General features: G+C 36.2%; 1 protein-coding gene across 4 annotated transcripts in view; it reads left to right on the plus strand.

The window, feature by feature from the left end:
- atp6v0a1a (ATPase H+ transporting V0 subunit a1a) overlaps nucleotides 1-21901 on the plus strand; it is a 34688-nt gene that overhangs the window by 9588 nt on the left and 3199 nt on the right. For all 4 annotated transcript variants that reach the window (XM_051886757.1, XM_051886758.1, XM_051886759.1 and 1 more), the window contains 13 exons: nucleotides 1782-1864; nucleotides 4207-4333; nucleotides 4496-4578; nucleotides 5302-5395; nucleotides 12046-12258; nucleotides 15580-15730; nucleotides 15874-16013; nucleotides 17232-17395; nucleotides 17676-17766; nucleotides 17853-17971; nucleotides 18054-18270; nucleotides 18373-18480; nucleotides 19517-19624. In XM_051886757.1, the coding sequence (XP_051742717.1) occupies nucleotides 1782-1864; nucleotides 4207-4333; nucleotides 4496-4578; nucleotides 5302-5395; nucleotides 12046-12258; nucleotides 15580-15730; nucleotides 15874-16013; nucleotides 17232-17395; nucleotides 17676-17766; nucleotides 17853-17971; nucleotides 18054-18270; nucleotides 18373-18480; nucleotides 19517-19624 (1698 nt within the window). The remainder of the gene's footprint in view (nucleotides 1-1781; nucleotides 1865-4206; nucleotides 4334-4495; nucleotides 4579-5301; nucleotides 5396-12045; nucleotides 12259-15579; nucleotides 15731-15873; nucleotides 16014-17231; nucleotides 17396-17675; nucleotides 17767-17852; nucleotides 17972-18053; nucleotides 18271-18372; nucleotides 18481-19516; nucleotides 19625-21901) is intronic.

Below are 21901 nucleotides of genomic sequence, written 5' to 3' on the forward strand. Positions count from 1 at the left end.
TCGTTCCAAACCCGTAAGACCTTCGTTCATCTTCACAAATTATTGAATCACAAATTATTGAATATTGCATCATTGCACCTTTCAAGGCCCAGAAAGGTAGTAAAGACATTGTTAAAATAGTGCACGTGACTACAGTGGTTGACTACGTTATACACACAGTGCAGCGCTTTCGTGTTCTATGTCAGGACGCCGGCTCAGTATTGGTCAACGCTGTTCACATGAGCAGCACGACACATGCGTGTGATGCTGACACAGGAGTCTGCCAATAATGAGCCGCCGTTTTGACATAGAACCCGGAAGCCTGCACTGCGTGACTGACTGACATGGAAGAGAAGAAATTGTCAAATAAAGTCGTTTATTTTTTTTTTGCGCACAAAAAGTATTCTCGTCGCTTCATAACATTAAGGTTGAATCACTGTAGTGACGTTGACTATTTTAACGATGTCTTTACAAACTTTCTGGACTTTGAATGTGGTAATTATATTGCTTTTTATGGGGGATAAAAAAAAACTTTTGGATTTCATCAAAAATATCTTAATTTGTGTTCCAAAGATGAATGAAGGTCTTACGGGTTGGGAACGACATGAGGGTGAGTAATTGATGATAGAAATGTCATTTTTGGGTAAACTAACCCTTTAAGTTAAAGGGATATTTCACCTAAAAATGAAAATTATCCCAAGATTTACTCACCCTCAAGCCATCCTAGGTGTATATGACTATCTTCTTTCAGACGAACACAATCAGAGATATATTTAAAAATATCCTTAGTCCTCCAAGGTTTATAACGGTTGTGAATGGTAGGCCAAATTCTGAAGACAGAAAAAATGCATCCATCCATAAAAAAAAATTAATCCATACGACTCCCGAGGGTTAATAAAGGCCTTTTGAAGCGAAGGGATGCGTTTTTGTAAGAAAAATATCCATATTTAAAACTTTATATATTCAAACAACTAGCTTCCGGCGAAAGACCGCACGCAGAATGTGCAAGTCGACTTGCGCCAAATGAGTAACCCGTGATGCGATGTATGACGCAGGATGTAGGAGTATCATAAGCTTAGACGTTTCTCACAGTTCAAACAAATATGGCTGGGGAACAAACTCGAGCTCCTCTTCTCTTATATCGAAGTCCTCCGACATTTCTCTTTAAAATTTCTCATTTTAAACTTCTAATTCATGACTAGTGTTTTGTTTTGGTCTCTTGTCTGCGCCTCCGCGTGCATCATTGCATCATCACGTCAGGTCAAAAGTTGCTCTTCTGCCCAAATTGACGTGCGCAGTATGCATACAGTCGTCCGCCGGAAGCTCGTTATTTGAATTTATGAAGTTTTAAATATGGATATTTTTCTAACAAAAACACATCCATTCGCTTCAAAAGGCCTTTATTAACCCTCCTGAGTCGTATGGATTACTTTTTTTTATGGATGATGCATTTTTTCTGTCTTCAGATTTTGGCCTACCATTCACAACCATTATAAACCTTGGGGGACAAAGGATATTTTTAAATATATCTCGGATTGTGTTCATCTGAAAGAAGATTGTCATATACACCTAGGATGGCTTGAGGGTGAGTAAATCATGGGATAAATTTCATTTTTGGGTGAACCATCCCTTTAACTACAACAGCTTGATACCTCATAAATCTACCTTTGTATGAAAAGGGCCCTTTATTGGAAAAAAATTCCCTGAAACAACACTAGAATGATAATTCTAGTGTTAATAAGATAATTTTTACAGGAAGAGATGAATAAATTAACAAATTGTTCTCTTTCTCTGTTTGTTAGATGGAAGATCCTTCACTTTTGGAAGAGTCGTCAACTCTACTGGAGCCGAACGAGGTTGGACGCCCCCCTCCTCTGAGGCTTGGGTGAGTATGTCATTGGGTTTGGATCTGTGTCTTATTGAGCTATGTTAAATGAACAGCTGAAACATGGAGGTTCGTTGTTCAAGATATTACAGTGAAGCCTGAACTCATTCTGAAATGCTTTCGATGTATTTCCACATCATTTTACTGCGTAAGTTGCATCCCTTAAAGATAAGAGTTCACTGTCACTGCTTGAACTCTAGAAATTCTGTTTAAATATGTGTGCATATGACTGGATGAAACATAAACTTTAATGGGGGTTGTGCAGTTTGTGATTTTTTTTTTTTCTGATTTGCCTGTATATTTTGTTTTTGCCATAACTCTAAATGAATGCAGAACAAGTCTTTTGAACGGCTTTACATTTAAGGGTGTTTGGATAGTAAATACATCAAACGATTCAGTGGTAGTCATGGTCGTATGGTACTGGATTGAGCTGTAAAAATCACAGTACAATAGGGGAGGTTGCCTTTTAATAGGTTTATGCTAGTGAGATTAAAGTTATAAAAGAGAAATTTAACACACATTCTTATGTAACTGCAGCCAATGCCAGCGGGTTTTTGTCATTGATCTGTGATCAATGATGCTGGTATGCCTTTAATGCGTAACATGAAACATATTTGTTCCATTCAGAGCACTGAATGAAAGGAAAGCACCATGAGGAGAGTTTAAAGTCACCATGAAACGAAAATTGCGATAGTCTTTTTTCTCCCATTATGATTGTATATCCAAGTGAAATGGCTTCACAACAGCAATAAAAAATGTAGAGCGGGGCTTGATTTTGTCCATGGGGAATTGATTGGATCGCTGTGGTTTGCTATTGCTGTGATTTCATTTGAGTAGAGGTGTGAATCTTCACTTGCCTCATGATTGAATTTGATTCAATCAGACGATTCAATTCTAAAACGATTCTCGATGCATCACGATGCATCTTTTCCTCCAGTTCTTTTATTCATAATAATTACTATATTAATAATCACAGTATGGTTCTTTTTGTTACTTTATCTTTGTTGTTAACTCTATCCCCGCCATTGACACAATTTTCTAGCAATACATGTTTTCACTGTTATACGGTTGGGGGCACCATTACGCATCTTCTGAAAGAGTACAGAATCTCTGGATCAAAACAGGTGAAGAAGCAGCAGAAGGAAACATTGCTTATAGACGTTGTAGTCTTTGACAAAAACACACTTTTTCTCAGTTTTCTGTTCAAAATGTAGCTTTTTTTTATGAAACTTACCCATATTCGAGTGTTGATAAAAAAGAATGGATGAAGCTAGAAAAGCTTTGAAGCTTTTTTTTTTTAAACAAAGAAATGAATGAATATTTGAACATGCAATGTATCAAAAGAAAGAATTCTTTTGAGATATTGCATGTTTAGATGTTCATACAACAAAATATTCTGCAGGCCATGAAAGTTTTGTGAAAATGATCAAAAATGATTTAGGTGGGTGGCAACTTTAAAAAAAAAAAAACTGACATGGAAAGAATTAAAGATAAGAACAAAGATGCAAATAACAAACAGAACAAATACAATATAAGAAAGAAACTAATTAAATTAACAGTGCTTTACTTTTTTTTTTTTTTTTTTTACATCTATTTAACAGAAACATTCAGGTAAGAAATACAGAAATTGAATAATCAAATGTAAAAATAATCACTGCATAGTCTTTAGTGTTTTAATTACAAATAAATTGATTATTATTAAATCTACAAAACTTATTTAGTCAAGAGCAGTGAGTGACTCCCTCTTTTGTTTTGTTGCTTGATTAACATTAATGATAGACAGCAGCAGGTTTATATTTTTATACTTTATATTGAGACCTAATGCATGGATCTAATATAATGTTACACATCAGATTTTCCCCAACTTTTGTTCACTTAAGACATAACCAACTGTTTACGTGAATACATGCCAAGTCAGATATTTTGAAATACTTCTGTGTATATCTGACCGTTCTAACGCAATATGCGACTAAGGAGAACTAAATTTAGTATTGCATGCTGTCTTAGAGTCTGCTTTCTGTGTGCACACTTCAGGTGTGTGTGACGGTGCGAGTAACACATTAAGATCTTTTTCATGGCTTATTGCACTTGACTCCTTTTCATTAAAGTTTACATTTAATCTCTAGCTAAGATTTCAATCTAGGTTTAAAGTTACAGTATTATTAAATAAAACTTGATTAAATCCAGTAATTTTATATCAACAAATTTGCAAAATAAGGATTAATATTAAACCTTTTGAAGTACAGCAAAGGTTTGGTGTTTTTGAATTTCAGTTTCATTGTCCAGATGTCTGCTGTTGGAGGATACTGATATAATTCACTCACCTTTGACACTGGTTGCAGGTTTGTTGCAGGGGTGATAGGCAGAGAGAGGATTCCCACCTTCGAGAGGATGCTGTGGAGAGTTTGCCGTGGAAACGTCTTTCTGCGGCAGGCAGACATTGAGGAGCCACTTGAGGACCCCGCCACAGTAAGTTTGCCCTGTGAGAGAGAAAAATAAATAGTTTTTAGGTAACTTTGCAAGCTAAAAATTTCATAATTTGTCTATATAGTATTCATTTTGGATTATTAGTTAAGTAAACTGCATATTTAATGGGAACTTCCTCTTTTTCCCCACTTTTTTTTTTTTCAGGGAGACCATGTGCATAAGTCAGTTTTCATCATTTTCTTCCAGGGAGACCAGCTGAAGAACAGAGTCAAAAAGATTTGCGAAGGGTATGAGAGCATCACTGCCAATAAGTCACAATACAGAGTGACTGAAATGTAAAAAGTATTTACATGAGATTTTGAAAACATGAGGTTGTTGTTCATTTTTGCAGACTTGTTCCATACTCTACTCTTCAAAAGTTTGGGGTTGATAAGTTTTTTTTTTTTTTTTTTAAAGAAGTCTCTTATGCTCACCAAGACCTTATTTATTTAATTAAAAATACAGTAAAACAGTAATATTTTGAAATATCATTACAATTTAAAATACAAGATTTAAAATACAAGTTTTCAATTTGATTATATTTTAAAATGTAACTTATTCTTGTGATGGCAACATTGAATTTTCAGCATCATTACTCCAGTCTTCAGTGTCACATGATCTTTTAAAAATCATTTCAATATGCTGATTTGCTGCTCAAGAAACATTTCTTATTATTATCAAACAGTTGTTCTGCTTATTTAGGGATCTTTGTTAAATAGAAAGTTCAAAAGAACAACATGTATTTGAAATAGAAATCTTTTGTAACATTATTTTTATTGTACCTTTTGATCTAAAACTCCAAACTTTTAGATGGTATATGTACCTGACATAGTCTCATAAAATATTCCATGTTCATATATATTGCCTTATGTGTTATTTGTACTCTGCACAATCACAATTAAGATCTAAAGCAATCTTTTACTATATGTAATAAATAAATTACTATAATAAATATAATATATTTATTTTAGGTTTCGGGCATCTCTGTACCCCTGTCCCGAGACCCCACAAGAGAGGAAAGAAATGGCAGCCGGAGTCAACTCTCGAATTGATGACCTCCAGATGGTAAGACATGAGGACAGACAAACACACACATTCTCTAAAATAAAACAAGTGGATGTAGACAGTCTTTTTTCTAAAGTTCATCTTTTTCTTGTATGAGGTGAAAGACTGATCAGGGTTCAATCTTGATTTAGAGATTAATCTGGATTCCAGACCTGGTCTAGTGCTGTTAGGATTGTTATCTCTATTGCTTTGTTCGCTCTGTCCACATTCTGATTTAGTTTTCAAGTCCTGCAGGACTGACTGTTTGCACTGTCATTTTGCAAATGATGAAATCTGATCTGCTCTTTCAGACAGTATTGTCAATAACTGCTGTATCTGTGTTGGTTGCTATAGTAATGATATAAGCACCAGCACAGTGACTAAGACAAGATGATAATAAGGCCATTAAACGATAACTGTGACTATATCAACATGCAATATTGTTGATAAAAAAAGCCGAGACTAAAATGTAGTTAAAAGAAATGTCGTTTTTTATTTTTGTTTTATTTTTGCTTTTCTGGTAAATGGATACGTGCCTGACTTTTTGCTTTAAGCAATCGGGCAACCATTCGCACGCGCTCTCTGCGGAGGTGCCATGATCTAAAAACACCGGCATACAGTACTATACAAGTAAGCCAGAGTTCAGCGATCTTCATTTGAGATATTCTGCTTAAATGAAAGTGTCATTCAGTCAGTCTGTGTTCTGTCATGGATCTCGACTGTATTTTTGCGATTGTGGTTGCTGATTTGCACAACCTCTGAGTGGCAATATGTACGGTCTTTTTTACCATTGTTTTAATAGAGAAACAATAATGCAACTTGGAATTATTGGAATTACTATTAGGAATTTCTCTGTTATAATATTTGAGAGTATATTTTTGTTTTACCAGTTTTCATAATGTAGACAGGGCGAGTGTAGGCTATATCGAGCTTATAAGAGAGCCTTTAATAAATATGTACACTAGATGAGGTAAAATAAACCATGCATATGAATAGATATTCTGTTGATTTGTGCTTATTGGTGAAAGAGCAACTTCTAACGAAATGTAAAAATAAATTTCCCAAACGACAACAGTGTAATTAAAATTGAGCAAAATAATAATTTTTATAATTTTAACTATTATACAGTATGACAAAAATGTGTAAGTTTCCATTCCACTATCTCTCATCTTTTTTGTGTTTGTGTTGAGTGGTATGGGAATGAACAGTCGCTAACTCGATCTTGGGCCTGATTAAAACGCATGGTAGCAGCATCGATAAATGTGTAATGTAATTAAGTAAAGTTTTATTTATATAGCACCTTTTAAAACAGTGTTACAGAATAGAAATACACAAAGAAAACAAAACATACATACACATATAGAAATAAGATAATACAGTGAATAGAATTAAGATAATAAAATTAAATACAGACCAAAAAATAAAATCACATAATAGAAATAAGATAATAAAATACAACAATAAAATGAGTCAAGGAAAGGCCCTTGTGTTTTAAGATACTTTTTAAAAGTGCACAGTGAGTCGATGGCTTGTAGGTTGTCAGGAAGAGAGTTCCATAGCTTGGGACCGAAACAACTAATGGCTGACTCGCCAATTTTTAGCCGTGTCTTAGGCACAACCAACAAATTAATATTTGATGTTCGGAGTGAGGAGCTTTACAAATCTTTTGTTTTGAATCAGTGGTTCAGAGCGTGAAAGTCACTTGATTTCAGTAAACGAGGCTACGTTACATCATAAGTGTTTAGAAATTTCAATGGTTCACCACTGGGGGGCGTGACTTTGGCAGTTTGATTCATGCTCCGAACCACTGATTCGAAACAAAAGATTCGTAAAGCTTCGAAGCTTCATGAAGCGGTGTTTTGAGATCACCCATCACTAGATATTGTTGAATAAAGTCGTTATTTTGTTTTTTTTTGGCTCACAAAAAGTATCCTTGTCGCTTCATAACATTAAGGTTGAACCACTGTTGCACTGTTTTAAATGCGCCTTTAGTACCTTTCTACGCTTTCTTCCTAAGTTGAATACGGAAGGCGGTCTGGCGGAAGCGAGATATTTTACTTTATAACTTGTTAAATATGGATATTTTTCTATTTATTAATATAACTCCGATTGTGTTCATCAGAAAGAAGAAAGTCATACACCTAGGATGGCTTGGGGTAATTTTCATTTTAAAGTGAACTAATTCTTTTAAGTCAGGGATTATAAAATGAGTTAGGAAAACATAGCATAGCTGTTTAAAGAGGGATTCAAACATGTTTCCAGAGCCAATAAACTTATGAATGCATGTTAGTATTTAAGTGATATGATATGACTGAATATGATTTGACAGTACATCAGTTGATGTAATTTGCTTCATAAACTTCAGCTGAGTGTCATAATTGGATTACATGAGATGAGAGTGTGATCAGAAACCCAGTGCTGTACTGACTCAGATTAGATTAGAGAAGGGCAGATTTTATTACAAGTAAAATAAATAATTAAACTAAAGGGAAATGTCAATATTTTATTTAATTTAATTTTTATTACAAATTTCACTAAAATACAGCAGAATTCTACATTTATGCATTTGGCCGTGCTTTTATACATAGAAACTTAAATGATTGCGTTCTAGTTTTTTTCCCATGTCAGTGACATTATTTAGCTGTTTTTTTCCTTGTATATTAGTAATGGTTAGTGCAGATCACATGAAGAGACAGCATGATTTTTGTTTTGGATATTTTCATTGGTGGCTTATTGTGAGGAATATCCCACATATGTGTCAGCACATGAAGTTCTGGAGGAACAAAAACGTTAGGCATCCTAGATACATTTTGCACAAGGGTCGTGATATGTTTTCTTTGAACTGTGCACATCAGCAAGAAACATATTATCTATTTGACAATTCAGTTTACGCTGTAGATTTTAATTAATGCATATATTTATTTTAATTTTTTACTTGCTGATTTGATCATTCTTTTTGCCTTCCCTAAAATACTGTGGCGGCCCCTGGAGGTCTATGCATAACTTTGAATAACATCTGAATTAGACTTTCATTCTCAAAACTCTGCACAGCTGTGTTTGTCTTTTTCTTCTTTCCTGAGCTGAGATTAAATTAAGAGATTTATATATATTCACAGAATAATTTGACTGAATTATCCACTGGCTGCATCAGCACACACACTCTGTCGATCCATACGGCAGAGGGAATCTCCCTCAGTGAGTCATTAGGGGCTACTACTAGGTTTAATGGGGGACTGCTGGATGGTGTTACAGCTCTGGGTCTTTGAGGGAATCTCTCAAACCTCTGCCTTATTTGGGAAGGAAAACTTTGGATGAGTGTGTCCTCGCACACTTACATAGTACCCATACCTTCCCGCCCACACAGATGCCCACACAGTTTGGACCTTCAGCACATGGCAGGGCAGTTTATCACCGCCACTTGCTTCTCACGTTAGATTTTTTTTTTTCTTCAGTATCTGCACAGTGGCACGTACAAGTTTGTAGTGTCATGTAATTTTTCAACACTTGCTGAAAGCAATATACTACATTAAACAAAAAATCTACAAGTAGAGTGCGCTCAGTGGATTGTACTGTTGTTTAACAACATGCCGATTGTTTGCAATCTAACCTGATAGACAGCTATGTGAAGAAAGATTTTGGGTTTATCTGTAGGCTGAGCTACCCCTAAAACGTGACAACATAGAAATCGATCAACAAAAATCTGATTTGGCTCAAAAAACTCAAATTGTCATCACATCACAACCGTTAAGGTGCCTTTCACAGCGGCTGTCTCATAGTGAGCGTTCCTGTCTGTGCATACCCACATACTAAGGGAGTTTGTTCTTCATGTTCGCCACACTTATTTGCTGATTCGCTCTCATCCCACACCCTCTGAAAACCCACATACATATCCGTTTGCGCTCTGACTATTCAAAAGAAATGAAGGAACACATCCAAGCACAAGAGTGCTGACAGGGCTGGGACGGCGCGCACACTCGAGTTCCATGTCACTGACTCACTTCGAGCTATTAACGGGCCTGTTTGTCCCTGAGGTGAGAGAGAAATGCTCACTATGCTTGTGTGTGTGTGTCTGTCTGTCAGGTATGAATCGTTAATGTCCCTGTGCTCTTCTCTCAGCTTTAGAGAGAATTGGGTATCCTTTAGTCTGATGCACATGTCTTGTTTGTGTTTCTGTTACTGTTTGAGCAAGACAGAAGGTCTTCTCGGCACATTATTGAGGATTACATAAATCCCAGAGTGAGCAAGTTTGTCTTATTAGTCAGTGTGGGTGAGTCTCCGTATGTTTCCAGCGTGGGTGAGCATGTGGGTTATTCTAGTGTGGGTGAGTGTGTCTGATTTCAGAGTGGGTGTATGTCCCACCCATGTGAGTGAGAATGCACATTTGGACATTAATGTTGCCACTCTATCTGTCTAACATGCTGACCAGATGCTGGCGCACTTCCCTGGCCACTCCTGAATGATTGAGAAATTCTGTTTACCTAAATAGAAGATACATAGGCTATGTTCAAGCGACAGTTTGGGATTCATAAACATCTTTACCAGCAGGTGTGTCTGTTCATACAACAACAAACAGGAGTGGCTTGCATACGTTCTGTATGGACAAATAACTAAAGTCAAGCTCCTATTCTCTATTCTTGCAATAGCTGTGAATTACACTTGTAACTGTTGAGGCTAGTGAGGTGACGTTGGTTCATTACTTCTATGCATTTCTTGTTCCATGCAACATTGAACACAGCTTGCGGTGATGTTCGATTGGCAAACAAATAACTCTTTTGATATGGTCATTCAAAAAGTTTCACAAGATTATGAGCGTGAGAACAGTTTGAATCAGATTTAATTCATGGCCTGTCCCAATACCCACACTTGCATTATTTGCACTAGACCACTTGACGTATTTCCTGTATTTGGCCAAAGTGTTTAAGTGAGAGTGAAAATCGCACTTGTGTGTAGAACTTTTGATTACTCGATGAAACACACTACATCATAGTGCATTAAAAATGCAGTAGTAATGTAAAGTAACGGGGTTTTTTACATTTACACATTTTGATCATTTGTTGCATGATTCTGTGTGTTTCTAATCATTATAACCTGTGTTTTTAAATAGTTGTGCCTGATGAAGACCTGATTGGTCAAAATGTTTGGCACATTTTTTGGAGTTACATTTTTTTTCTTTGTTCATTTATTGATATTTTGTTCTACACCAATTAGGTTTTTGATGTGCACAACTTTTTTGATATTGTGACCCTGGACCACAAAACCAGTCATAAGTCGCACTGGTGTATTTGTAGCAATAGCCAACAATACACTGTATGGGTCAAAATTATCGATTTTTCTTTTATGCCAAAAATCATTAGGATATTAAGTAGAGATCATGTTCCATGAAGTTTTTTTGTAAATTTCCTACCATAAATATATAAAAAATGTATTTTTGTGAGTGGATATACATTGCTAAGGACTCCATTTGGACAACTTTAAAGGCGATTTTCTCAATATTTAGATTTTTTTGCACCCTCAGATTCCAGATTTTCAAATAGTTGTATCTTGGCCAAATTTTGTCCTATCCTAGTAAAGCATACATCAATGGAAAGCTGTTTTGTGGTCCAGGGTCACACATTTTTTGGCTGTAGCACTTCTTTTTTGACTCCATCATGGCAGATGAAGAACTTTTCTCTTTAAGTAAGACACTTGAGTTTAGTGAAGTATTCTTGGATCCTGCTAAAAGACAATACTTTTTTTTTTTTTTTGACAACAATGAGGCTTTGGAGATGATAGATGTTGAATCTCGTATGGGAAAATTACAGCAATTAAGGAGTGCCTAAAACAGTATACAATACTGTTGCACTGTTTGGCAAATGCAATTTTAGTGTGCAAACATTATTTTTCTTTTTTCATTTATTGTTTTGCACCTGAGCCCAATTGGGGTTTTGGATGTGCAAACCTTTTCTTTTTCTTTTTTTTCTTTTTTATACTTTGCACTTTAAAATAAATGTCTAAATGTCTGTTCAGTAGTTTCTGTGTAACAGAAGGCACACTTTATTAATTGTGGTGCTTCTAGTTAAGTGATAAAAAGCTGTTGCAAATGCTTTTTACGAAATACACACTGATGTTTACACCAATACAAGTGCAACCCTTCACATTTTAGTAACAAATTAAATGTACTACCTTTTTCTCAGCATCTCACAATATTTGGTCATGTGAGTTCCTGAACATGGTGAATGATGGGATATGTTTAGCTTAAAATACTGCTCCAAAGTTGTATTAGAGATAGTGTGGATTTAGTGAGCATCGAGGGCACTGAGCTCTAGCATTTTGAGACCTGGGATGGTCTTGCAGACTTACTTCCTGTCACATAGACACTCTCAAGGCCACATGTGTGGGTATTGGGACAGTCTGATTCAAACTGAACGGAGAACAGTTACTGTGTGTACTGTGCCTGACTTAATATATATTCACAACCTATATATTCACAGAATATATATTCACATTTTTTCCACACCCTCTAGGGTGGTTCGGGGCATTTATTTAATGGAAAACACTGAATCAGATGTCTGAAAGGGATACAGGTTTCAACCACTGCTCTTTTAGCTCTAATTGTGATCAAATCACCTCTGTCCAGTGATCTCACATTTCCTGTTTTGACCCCTGCTCTTCCTCTGTGCTTTGTGTTCCAGGTGCTGAATCAGACAGAGGATCACAGGCAGCGTGTTTTACAGGCGGCTGCCAAAACTGTCCGAGTGTGGTTCATCAAGGTCCGGAAGATGAAAGCCATTTATCACACTCTGAACCTCTGCAACATCGATGTCACTCAGAAGTGTCTGATTGCTGAGATCTGGTGCCCTGTGTCAGATCTAGACTCCATTCAGTTTGCGCTCCGTCGGGGCACGGTGAGGACACACACGCACACATTGTTTGATGTTTTTATAAACATCCTGAGATCTTTAGCCAGAGGAGGTTGTCATCTTATTCTTCAGGCTGTTACCCTGTATAACTGAATCTAGCAAATCAAATCGCAACGTAACTTTCCCTCGATATAATTACATTTACGCTGTCATGAGCACATCACTGATTCAGGGGCCTGATAAATGAATTGAATTCCCTTTACAGTAAGACATTTATCATTTTAGTATGATATCTGATCTCAAATCAGCATCGTAATTGTTACAATTGACCTGTGTCATTGTCGTTTGAACTCTATACTGTATTTATATATTATATACTATAAGGGCTCTGTAAGTAATATGAAATACGCATTTAGGCTAATTTGAGTAATAATATACAGTAGGCTTATTACTGTTGTAGTTTATGAATATTTTATAGACCCCATGATATGGCTTGATGGGTTATTGTTGACACATATCCTGTTAAAAGAGAACATTGTTGTGGGACATATTGATGCGATAGGCCCTGTATTTATTTATTTATTTATTTTTTATTTATTTATTTTTAACAGTAGCCAGCAGCTCTCTGAGCCACCCTGTCACAGGAAGAACATTAACACATCCAGTATATAGATTTTACTAGTAGCAGCACAATAATCTGTTTATTGCTTTTCTTTAAGCATATTATTATATCAGCAAACTCCAATATTGATTGACCTCTAATGTATGTATTGATATATTAATATATAAACTAATTTCGAGACTAATTTACCCTGTTTTGCACTTGTTAATAAGTACAAAAATCTAAGATGCATGATTTATTTTGAGATTGTATGGGTTTGTTCTGTATGGACATACAGTATTCATTTTATTTGTGCAGGTCTTAAAGTCTTACATTTGATTTTTAAAAACTCTGCAGATACCCTGATATAAGATGGAGCTGTATTTAGTACATTTAACATTGGTATGTTAAGATCACATATATTATCATCACACACGTGTTGTCTCTAAGGAGTAGCCTATTTGTTCTTGTCATCACATTCAGTGACTCACACTTTGTAAACATGACTTTAGCTTCTATTATCCCTGGACACAGACACATGCACACAGGGGACTGAGTGTTAGGACGGAATGCTCAGATGCTTTTACATTGAGTCATGAGACCCCTCAGATCAAAGTTTGAATTTTCCTGTGGTCAAGAGCAGCTGAAACCTGATCCTCCTCTCACAGTGCCACAAATGGACTTTGTCCATCACTTCTGCTCTGCTCTGGTGTAAAAATGGATAAAATGGTGGATGAGTTTTTTTATTGTGTTACAAATGCAAAAGAAAGAGAGAATGTTTTTTTATAGCAGTAGTGAATAGTAAATAATAAAAGAGTTTTTATTAAAAAAACATTTTTAATATAAATAATAAATAAAGAATATTTTTCTGGTTTTCATGAAGTTAAAAGCACAATATGTAAGAACAGTGTTATATATTTTGTGTACTTAAATTATCCCAGATGTTTCCAAGAATGTTTAAATCCAGAGAAATAAGCAATTTTAACCAGGACACGGACCGTGTCCATGTGTCGCCATCATACCCTCGATTTCCAATTTTTTTATTAGACAAGGAAACAAATGTTTGGATACATTTATAGACAGAAATCTAATCATTGTTATATACAGTAGCTCAACATGTTTAGTCTTACTGTGTGAATCTTGTTTCCTTGATGATATTATGATATTCTAATATCGATCTAGCTTAAGTGTCTCACAGCAGCCGCCGAGTGAACGCACAGAGTAATGTTATAGCATCAATTTCAACACACTCAAATGTATCTAATATGATAGACAGTGCTGTGTTACCCCACATACGCTTGACCAGAAGAAGCGGAAGCGGCGACTGTGCCATAATAAAAGTTCCGCTGCTCTCGAGCCGTGTGTCGCGCTCGTCTCTCATCAGCAGTCGTTCCAGTGGCCTCGTTCAGCTCCAACATCACTCGCCCCTGCTCTGCTTCATACTACAGTAACGTTAATAATCTCATGCATGAACATGATTTCTGCCCGAGTCCCGTCGGATTCTTTTCTACAGGCTGTGAGGTGAAGACGACATCTCCCATGATTCCGCGGCATCATCAAGCTACGCCTTTGTTTTGAATAGGCGACCTCTAGCGGTGGAAAATTACATATTGTGCCTTTAATTGTAAAATACATCTTTTTCATTAAAACGTTAAAATATGCATTTAAAAGACTATTTATATCGTCTTTTGAATGCATACTAGTAGTGCTTTCATTTAATAGATATTGAGTCAGATTGATTTTGTCAGCACTGTCTGAACTGAATCTGAAATCTGAACTTCCACTAAACCTACATGAACCAAACTTGCTTATGATTTATGCTGATTTATTATACAGTTTGTGTAAACAGGCAAAAAAGCACTCGAATATGCATGTTACGCATGACCTACAGTGAATTGGTTGGTCTCAGGATGATATAGTATGTGTGCTGAAGATCCCTTGAGCGATAGATTCTAGATTCTCATAGCTTACTCACAGCAGAAGGTGTGTGCGAGTTAAGGATGCCTCTGTGAGGTTTGGATTCTCACGCCTTACAGCAGGACAGTGAGGGCGGAGTAGGTGTAATGTCTGTAATCCCTGCGGTGAGAGGTTGTAGTGTAAGGGTCAGAGGTCAATGGAATGTTACCCTCGTAATAGTCACATCGTAAGAGGATTAACTGCTCACACAAATTCACCTTCTGTTCTTCTGTGTCTGCATCTGTCTTTATAGGGTTAAAATAGGTTATACATAGTGGCAGCAACCTACAGATGGGTTCTTACAGCCAACAGAGGACCAATTTGTAAATCCATGCAAACCATTGTTTGGTAACAAAAATGTAGCTTCCATCTGAACCTAAACTAGAAGTGTAATAGTGTTAAGTCCATGTAGGCAGTGCGTTGAAATGTGAGGGATTGCGCTTGCGTGCTAGTTCAAAGCCTGTCCTTACACATGGCATTCTTCCTCATGCCTTATTTAACTAGCAGCTATTAATATCAGCTGTCTTACACATTGCCTGCACACACACTTACATGCTGTAGACTTCACCTAATACTCAAGTTCAGTTCACGATACGCAGAATCTTTTTAAAATTTAAGCAAACGAGTGACACTGTTTCCACAGATAAATTAAAATGTACATAAATACAATGTAGAGTTGCAAAGATGAGTGAAACATTTATAAATGTGGTCATGCATACAACTGCACTCCACTGTTTACTGGGAAGCAAACTGGAGCATTTATTTTCACGCATGGCTGTTTGTGTTCAATTCCGCTCTATTTCATGCAGGAGAAAAGTGGATCCACTGTTCCCTCCATCCTGAACAGAATGCAGACCAAACAGACCCCACCCACCTACAACAAAACCAACAAGTTCACCTCTGGCTTTCAGAACATCGTTGATGCCTACGGTATCGGCAACTACCGGGAGATCAACCCAGGTAACCCTGAACTCTAACCTTTAGTCACAGAGCAAGTCCCAAAAGTCCCTCCGCAGTGACTAAAATGTGCTTCAGATTAGCATACAGATTTTCTGTAGGTGTCACAACATTGTTTGCATTCATGTTTGTGCTCATGTGCTCAGCTCCATACACCATCATCACCTTCCCCTTCCTGTTTGCGGTCATGTTTGGCGACCTGGGTCACGGTGTACTCATGACATGCGCTGCACTTTATCTGGTACTGCGAGAGAGCCGATTAATTGCCCAGAAAAATGACAATGAGGTATCCATCCACCCATCCATCTATGCACCCATCTCATTATTAATGTTTGTCCTTATTCAAATCAAATATATTTCATGTCATAGAGCCTTTATGTATATATAGATCCTGAATATAGAAAACATTGATCATAATTGTGTTTAACTAGTGATTTTTGTTAATTTAGCATGAAAATTAAAGCTTCGACTTGAAGAATAAAACAGACAGCTCTCATTATGGGTTATTTCACAGGCAAAGCTAAATGTGACATTTATTATAATGGGTTAGTGAGAAGATTGTTTCATTAATTACTCACCCTCATGTCGTTCCACACCCGTAAGTCCTTCATTCATCTTTGTAACACAAATTAAGATTTTTTGATGAAATCCGAGAGGTTTTTGATCCCCCATAGAAAGCAACGTAATTACTGTCATTCAAGGTTCAGAAAGGTAGTAAAGTCATCGTTAAAATAGTTCATGTGACTACAGTGATTCAGCCTAAGCGACGAGAATGCTTTTTGTGCGCAAAAACAAAACAAAAATAACGACTGAAGCGTTGCACTGTGTACAACATCAGCTGCCTAGGAGAATGACAGGGAAGAGAAGAAATTGTTGAATAAAGTCGTTATTTTTGTTTTTGCGCACAAAAAGTATTCTCGTCGCTTCATAGCATTAAGGTTGAACCACTGCAGTCACGTGGATTATTTTAACGATGTCTTTAGTACCTTTCTGGACCTTGAATGTGGTAATTATGTTGCTTTCTATGGGGGATCAGAAACCTTTAGGATTTCATCAGAAATTAATTTGTGTTCCGAAGATGAATGAAGGTCTTACAGGTTTGGAACAACATGAGGGTGAGTAATTAATGACAGAAATTTAATTTTTGGGTGAACTAACTCTTTAAGTTAAAGGTTGTTATAAGATTATTTTCTTATTTAATGAATAAAAAATATATTCTGATCATTTACAGTTTAGGCCTAAATTGTGGCTATTAAATGGCTATAATTATTCAATTATAATATATATTTATAAATATAAAAACTTAATTTTAAATATAATTATATTAAAAAATATAATTTTATATATTATTAAATAATATAATACAGGTGTCTCTATTTATATCAGCCAAAAAATATGCCATTTAACAAACATTATTTAAAATCTAGTTTCTTTTTGTTGATTATACATTCATTTGACAATTTGGACCATCACAAATCACAGTGTTCTTTCTCTCTCTCTCTAGATGTTTAGCATGATATTTGCTGGCCGTTACATTATTCTCCTGATGGGACTATTTTCAGTGTACACTGGGATTATCTACAACGACTGTTTCTCCAAATCTCTCAATGTCTTTGGCTCAGGATGGAGTGTCAGACCCATGTTTGAACCAAAAGGAGACAACTGGACGTGAGTTGTTCGTTCCAACCCTTTGATTTTACATAGAGCCAAACTTATCTCACTCAGCTCTGAGGTTTTTTTGTTGTTGTTGTTGTTGTTGTTGTTGTTGTTGTTGTTGTTGTTGTTGTTTTTATTTTGAGGCCATCAAAGACCTGATGTTTGATTTAGTTCTCATAATCAGCCACTTGTTTGAGTTTGAAGGGATCAGTTTCATCATTCAGATCAGATCTTCATGCATAGCTATTAATTTATGACTTTTTAACATGGAATTTTCCATCAACTCAATCAGGTTTGAGACACTGAAGGAAAACCGGCTATTACAGCTGAACCCTGCTGTGCCAAAGGTGTTTAATGGGCCCTATCCAATTGGCATTGATCCAGTAAGCACCTAGTTTCTAAACTCTTCTGTAGCAAAGATAATCTAACATCAGTCCTTTAATATGTGTTTTACTTTCTCCTCTCACAGATCTGGAACATTGCAACCAACAAGCTGACGTTTCTGAACTCCTTCAAGATGAAGATGTCAATAATTCTGGGAGTCATCCACATGACGTTTGGAGTGATTCTCAGTCTTTTTAATCACCTGTATGCACTTGTCCATTGTTACTCTCAATAGATCTGTATTCATATTTTATGCTAATTTAAGTCTCTTTGTCTATGTGTGAAGGTACTTCAACAAACCTCTTAACATCTTCCTGGGTTTTATCCCTGAGATCGTCTTCATGATCAGTCTGTTTGGCTACCTGACTCTGCTCATTTTTTACAAGTGGTTGGCCTATGATGCCACAACCTCAAAAGATGCCCCCAGTCTTCTAATAGCTTTTATCAACATGTGCCTCTTCAGCTACAACGATCCCACTAACAAACCATTATACAAGGGACAGGTACACATACCGAGAGTGTGATTTCATCAGTATATGTGGCAAGTGAGACAGCAACTGATGTTTTGTCTCTCTCTCTCTCTCTCTCTCTCTCTCTCTCTGTAGATGGTGGTTCAGTGTCTGCTAGTTGTTATAGCAATCTGCTGTGTACCATGTATGCTTATAGTAAAGACCCTAGTAATGCGCAGGCAATACCTCTGGAGAAAACACTTGGTAAGGACCTGTTTGAGACACACATACCACATTCGGGATTCTTACATGCCCGGTTTATTTAGGGTTTTATGTTTTTATTTTGTAGTTTCCGTATCCAGAATGAGACATATGTGGGATGTGGAGTGTTTAGATTGTAAACATGAAATATCGTTGCTCCATCTCTAGGGAAGTTCTTCAAAATAATGTCCACACAGATGCTTCGGAAGTTTCATAAGTGTGATTTCCAGGCCTAAAATGCAATTTATTCCTGTGATTGTAAAGCTAAATTTTCAGCATCATTACTCCAGTCTTCAGTGTCACATGATCCTTCCAAAATCATTCTAATATGATGATTTTATGCTCAAGGAACATTTATTCTTATCAATATTAATCGCGATTAATCGTTTGCAAACTAAAAGTCATTGTTTACGTAATATATGTGTGTTCTGTGTATAATAATTATGTATATATAAATACACACACATACATGTATATATTTAAGAAAAATGTTATATTTATAAAATATTTATATTTATATGTAATATAAAATATATATAAATATATATTTATTTATACATGCATATATTTCTTAAAGTTATACATGTGTGTGTATTTATATATACATAATTATTATACACAGAACACACACACATATTATGTAAACACAGACTTTTATTTTGCAAACGATTAATCGTTGTGCAGCCCAATTTGAAATAGACATTTTTGTAAAGTGTCTTTACTGTCACTTTAGATCAATCATAGCTCAATAAAAGTTTTTTTTTTTTTTTTTTTTTTTTTTAGGAAAAAAAAGCTTTAGAGCTGTACTGTAATTTTTTTAATTATGCTCAGTTCTAAAGTATTTCTTCAGCTAAAACGTCTTTTTGAGTGCGATCTCTATAAAATCTATCATAAACTACTGAATAACTCATGTAAATGTAATGAGAAAATCATGGAAATTCCTTGGTCAGCTAGCGTGGGAACCCTGATAACCTGAAAACCGATATGCTAGATTAATATATAATGGCTCAGCTATGACCTAGTGTGACTTTTGCCACAGGGAACGCAAAACTTTGGGGGAATCCGTGTGGGTAATGGCCCCACAGAGGATGAAGCTGAGATCATCCAACATGACCAGCTTTCCCAAAACTTAGAAGATGAGCCTGAGGTAAGGGAAAGATTCTCTTTTTTCATCTGTTTGTCTGTCACTCTCTTGACTAGGCTATAGAATAAAATAGAATTAATACTTTTTGTCTTACTAATTAAATAGATTGCCCATGCTTGTTTCCTTTTTGTTTTACCAAGATGCTTTGATATAGCATTAGATTGTGAAGTCTTAACAATAGTCTTTCTATAGCCAAAGAATGACATCTGTTCTGCCGACCCAAGAGCATATTTATCTATGTGTGAATTGTTTGGGTCTGTTTTTTCTGTTCTACACTCCATGTGATGATGTCTTTTGATCCTGAGAATAGCCTATTTTACTATAACAGTAATTAAAGTGAACTTCATAATAGTCTGTGTGCAACTTGTTACCACCCACACGGTGACATGCTATACCAGGGTACCAAAAACTGTTGCAGTTGGCAGTGGGGTCGGCAGCCTGCAGTGGGCATTCCATTCTGTGACTCACTGGATCTGTGATATGCATACCAGTGCTGGTCTAAACTGGGTCAGCCCCTTTTAAAAGTACTATCTCTCCCCCCAACCACTGTATCCCAGGGCAACCAGTCTCAAAACACTAAACAAACACCCACCCAACTAATTGGGCTTCTCTTCTCTGGAAATAAAAATGGAGGCAGATAATAAACCATTTATACTGTTACCTGCTATATTTTAAAGGGTTAATTCACCCAGAAATGAAAATTCTGTCATTAATTACTCACCCTCATGTCGTTCCACACCTGTAAGACCTTCGTTCATTTTCAGAACACAAATTAAGATATTTTTGATGAAATCCAAGGTTTTTTAATCCCCCATAGAAAGCAACGTAATTATTGTCATTCAAAGGTGCCAGAAAGGTAGTAAAGACATCATTAAAATACTCAATGTGACTGCAGTGGTTCAACCTTAATGTTATGAAGCAATGAGAGTACTTTTTGTGCACAAAAATAAAACAAAAATAACGACTTTATTTAACAATTTCTTCTCTTCCCTGTCAGTCTCATACGCAGTTGACGCAGTGAACGCAGTTCAGCGCTTCCAGGTTCTACGTCAGAATGGCGGCTCGGTATTGGCAAGCTCTGTTCACGTGAGAACCACAACACGTGTGTGATGCTGACGCAGGAGCCTGCCATTACTGAGCCGGGGCTCGGACATAAACACGGAAGCACTGCGTCAACTGCGTACGAGTCTGACAGGGCAGAGAAGAAATTGTTGAATAAAGTCGTTATTTTTGTTTGTTTTTTGCACACAAAAATTATTCTCGTCGCTTCACAACATTAGGGTTGAACCACTGCAGTCACGTCGACTGCTTTAACTGTCTTTAATACCTTTCTGAACTTTGAATGACGGTAATTACGTTGCTTTCTGTGGGGAATTAAAAAAAATTGGATTTCATCAAAAATATCTTAATTTGCGTTCCGAAGATGAACGAAGGTCTTACAGGTTTGGAACGACATGAGGGGGTGAGTAATTAATGACAGAAATTTCATTTTTGGGTGAACTAACCCTTTAAGGTTTGAGATGCAGTCATTTCAGTACATTAGTGCCAAATAATCTTCCTCTTTCTGCTCTAAACAGGCCTGTCAGTAAAACGCAGTCAGCCATTAATTCAATTTACTGAACCTGAAGTCAAATCTCCAGGATTGTTTATCTCTCTCTCATTTTGGCATATACAGTGACCCTACATAAGTATTTGGTTACTGAAGCCGCGCTTAAAAATGTATGAATTTACAAAAACCAAGTGGAATCTGCAAACAAATGATGCTAGACCTTTTCTCGTAAATAGCTTAAATTTCTCAGCTATTTTGCAATTATTACAGTATCAATATGATTTTAGTGGATGTATGAATTCAGTCCCCCTCTAATTCACAAAGGTGTCCTAGCAGTGGTTGTTCGTCACATTATGTGCCAATTTTAACAAACAGAAAATGTCCAGACAATTGTCTTTTTTAAAACATCAACTCTATTTTATAATTTCAAACCTAACAAATTTTTTTCTGATATGTTATACTTGAAATGTGTTTCTTTGAAAAATAAATGCCATTTATTTTGTTGTATTGTATTTAAGGCATTCATGCATTTGTAGGTATGGCTTAAGTGTCTGAATACTTTTTGGGGCCACTGTAATTTGCTGTGACTGACAATAATTGTGTTGGTCATTAGATCTTTGCATTTTCTGTGAACTTAACAGTTTTTCCCTTCACTGTCTCTTCATCAGATTCTAACTCTGTCATTAACCCTATTTTAACCCTTTGTGTCTGTCTGTGCATGTCTCTGATTA

This window comes from Ctenopharyngodon idella, chromosome 3, assembly GCF_019924925.1.
Source record: "Ctenopharyngodon idella isolate HZGC_01 chromosome 3, HZGC01, whole genome shotgun sequence".
NCBI lineage: Eukaryota > Metazoa > Chordata > Actinopteri > Cypriniformes > Xenocyprididae > Ctenopharyngodon > Ctenopharyngodon idella.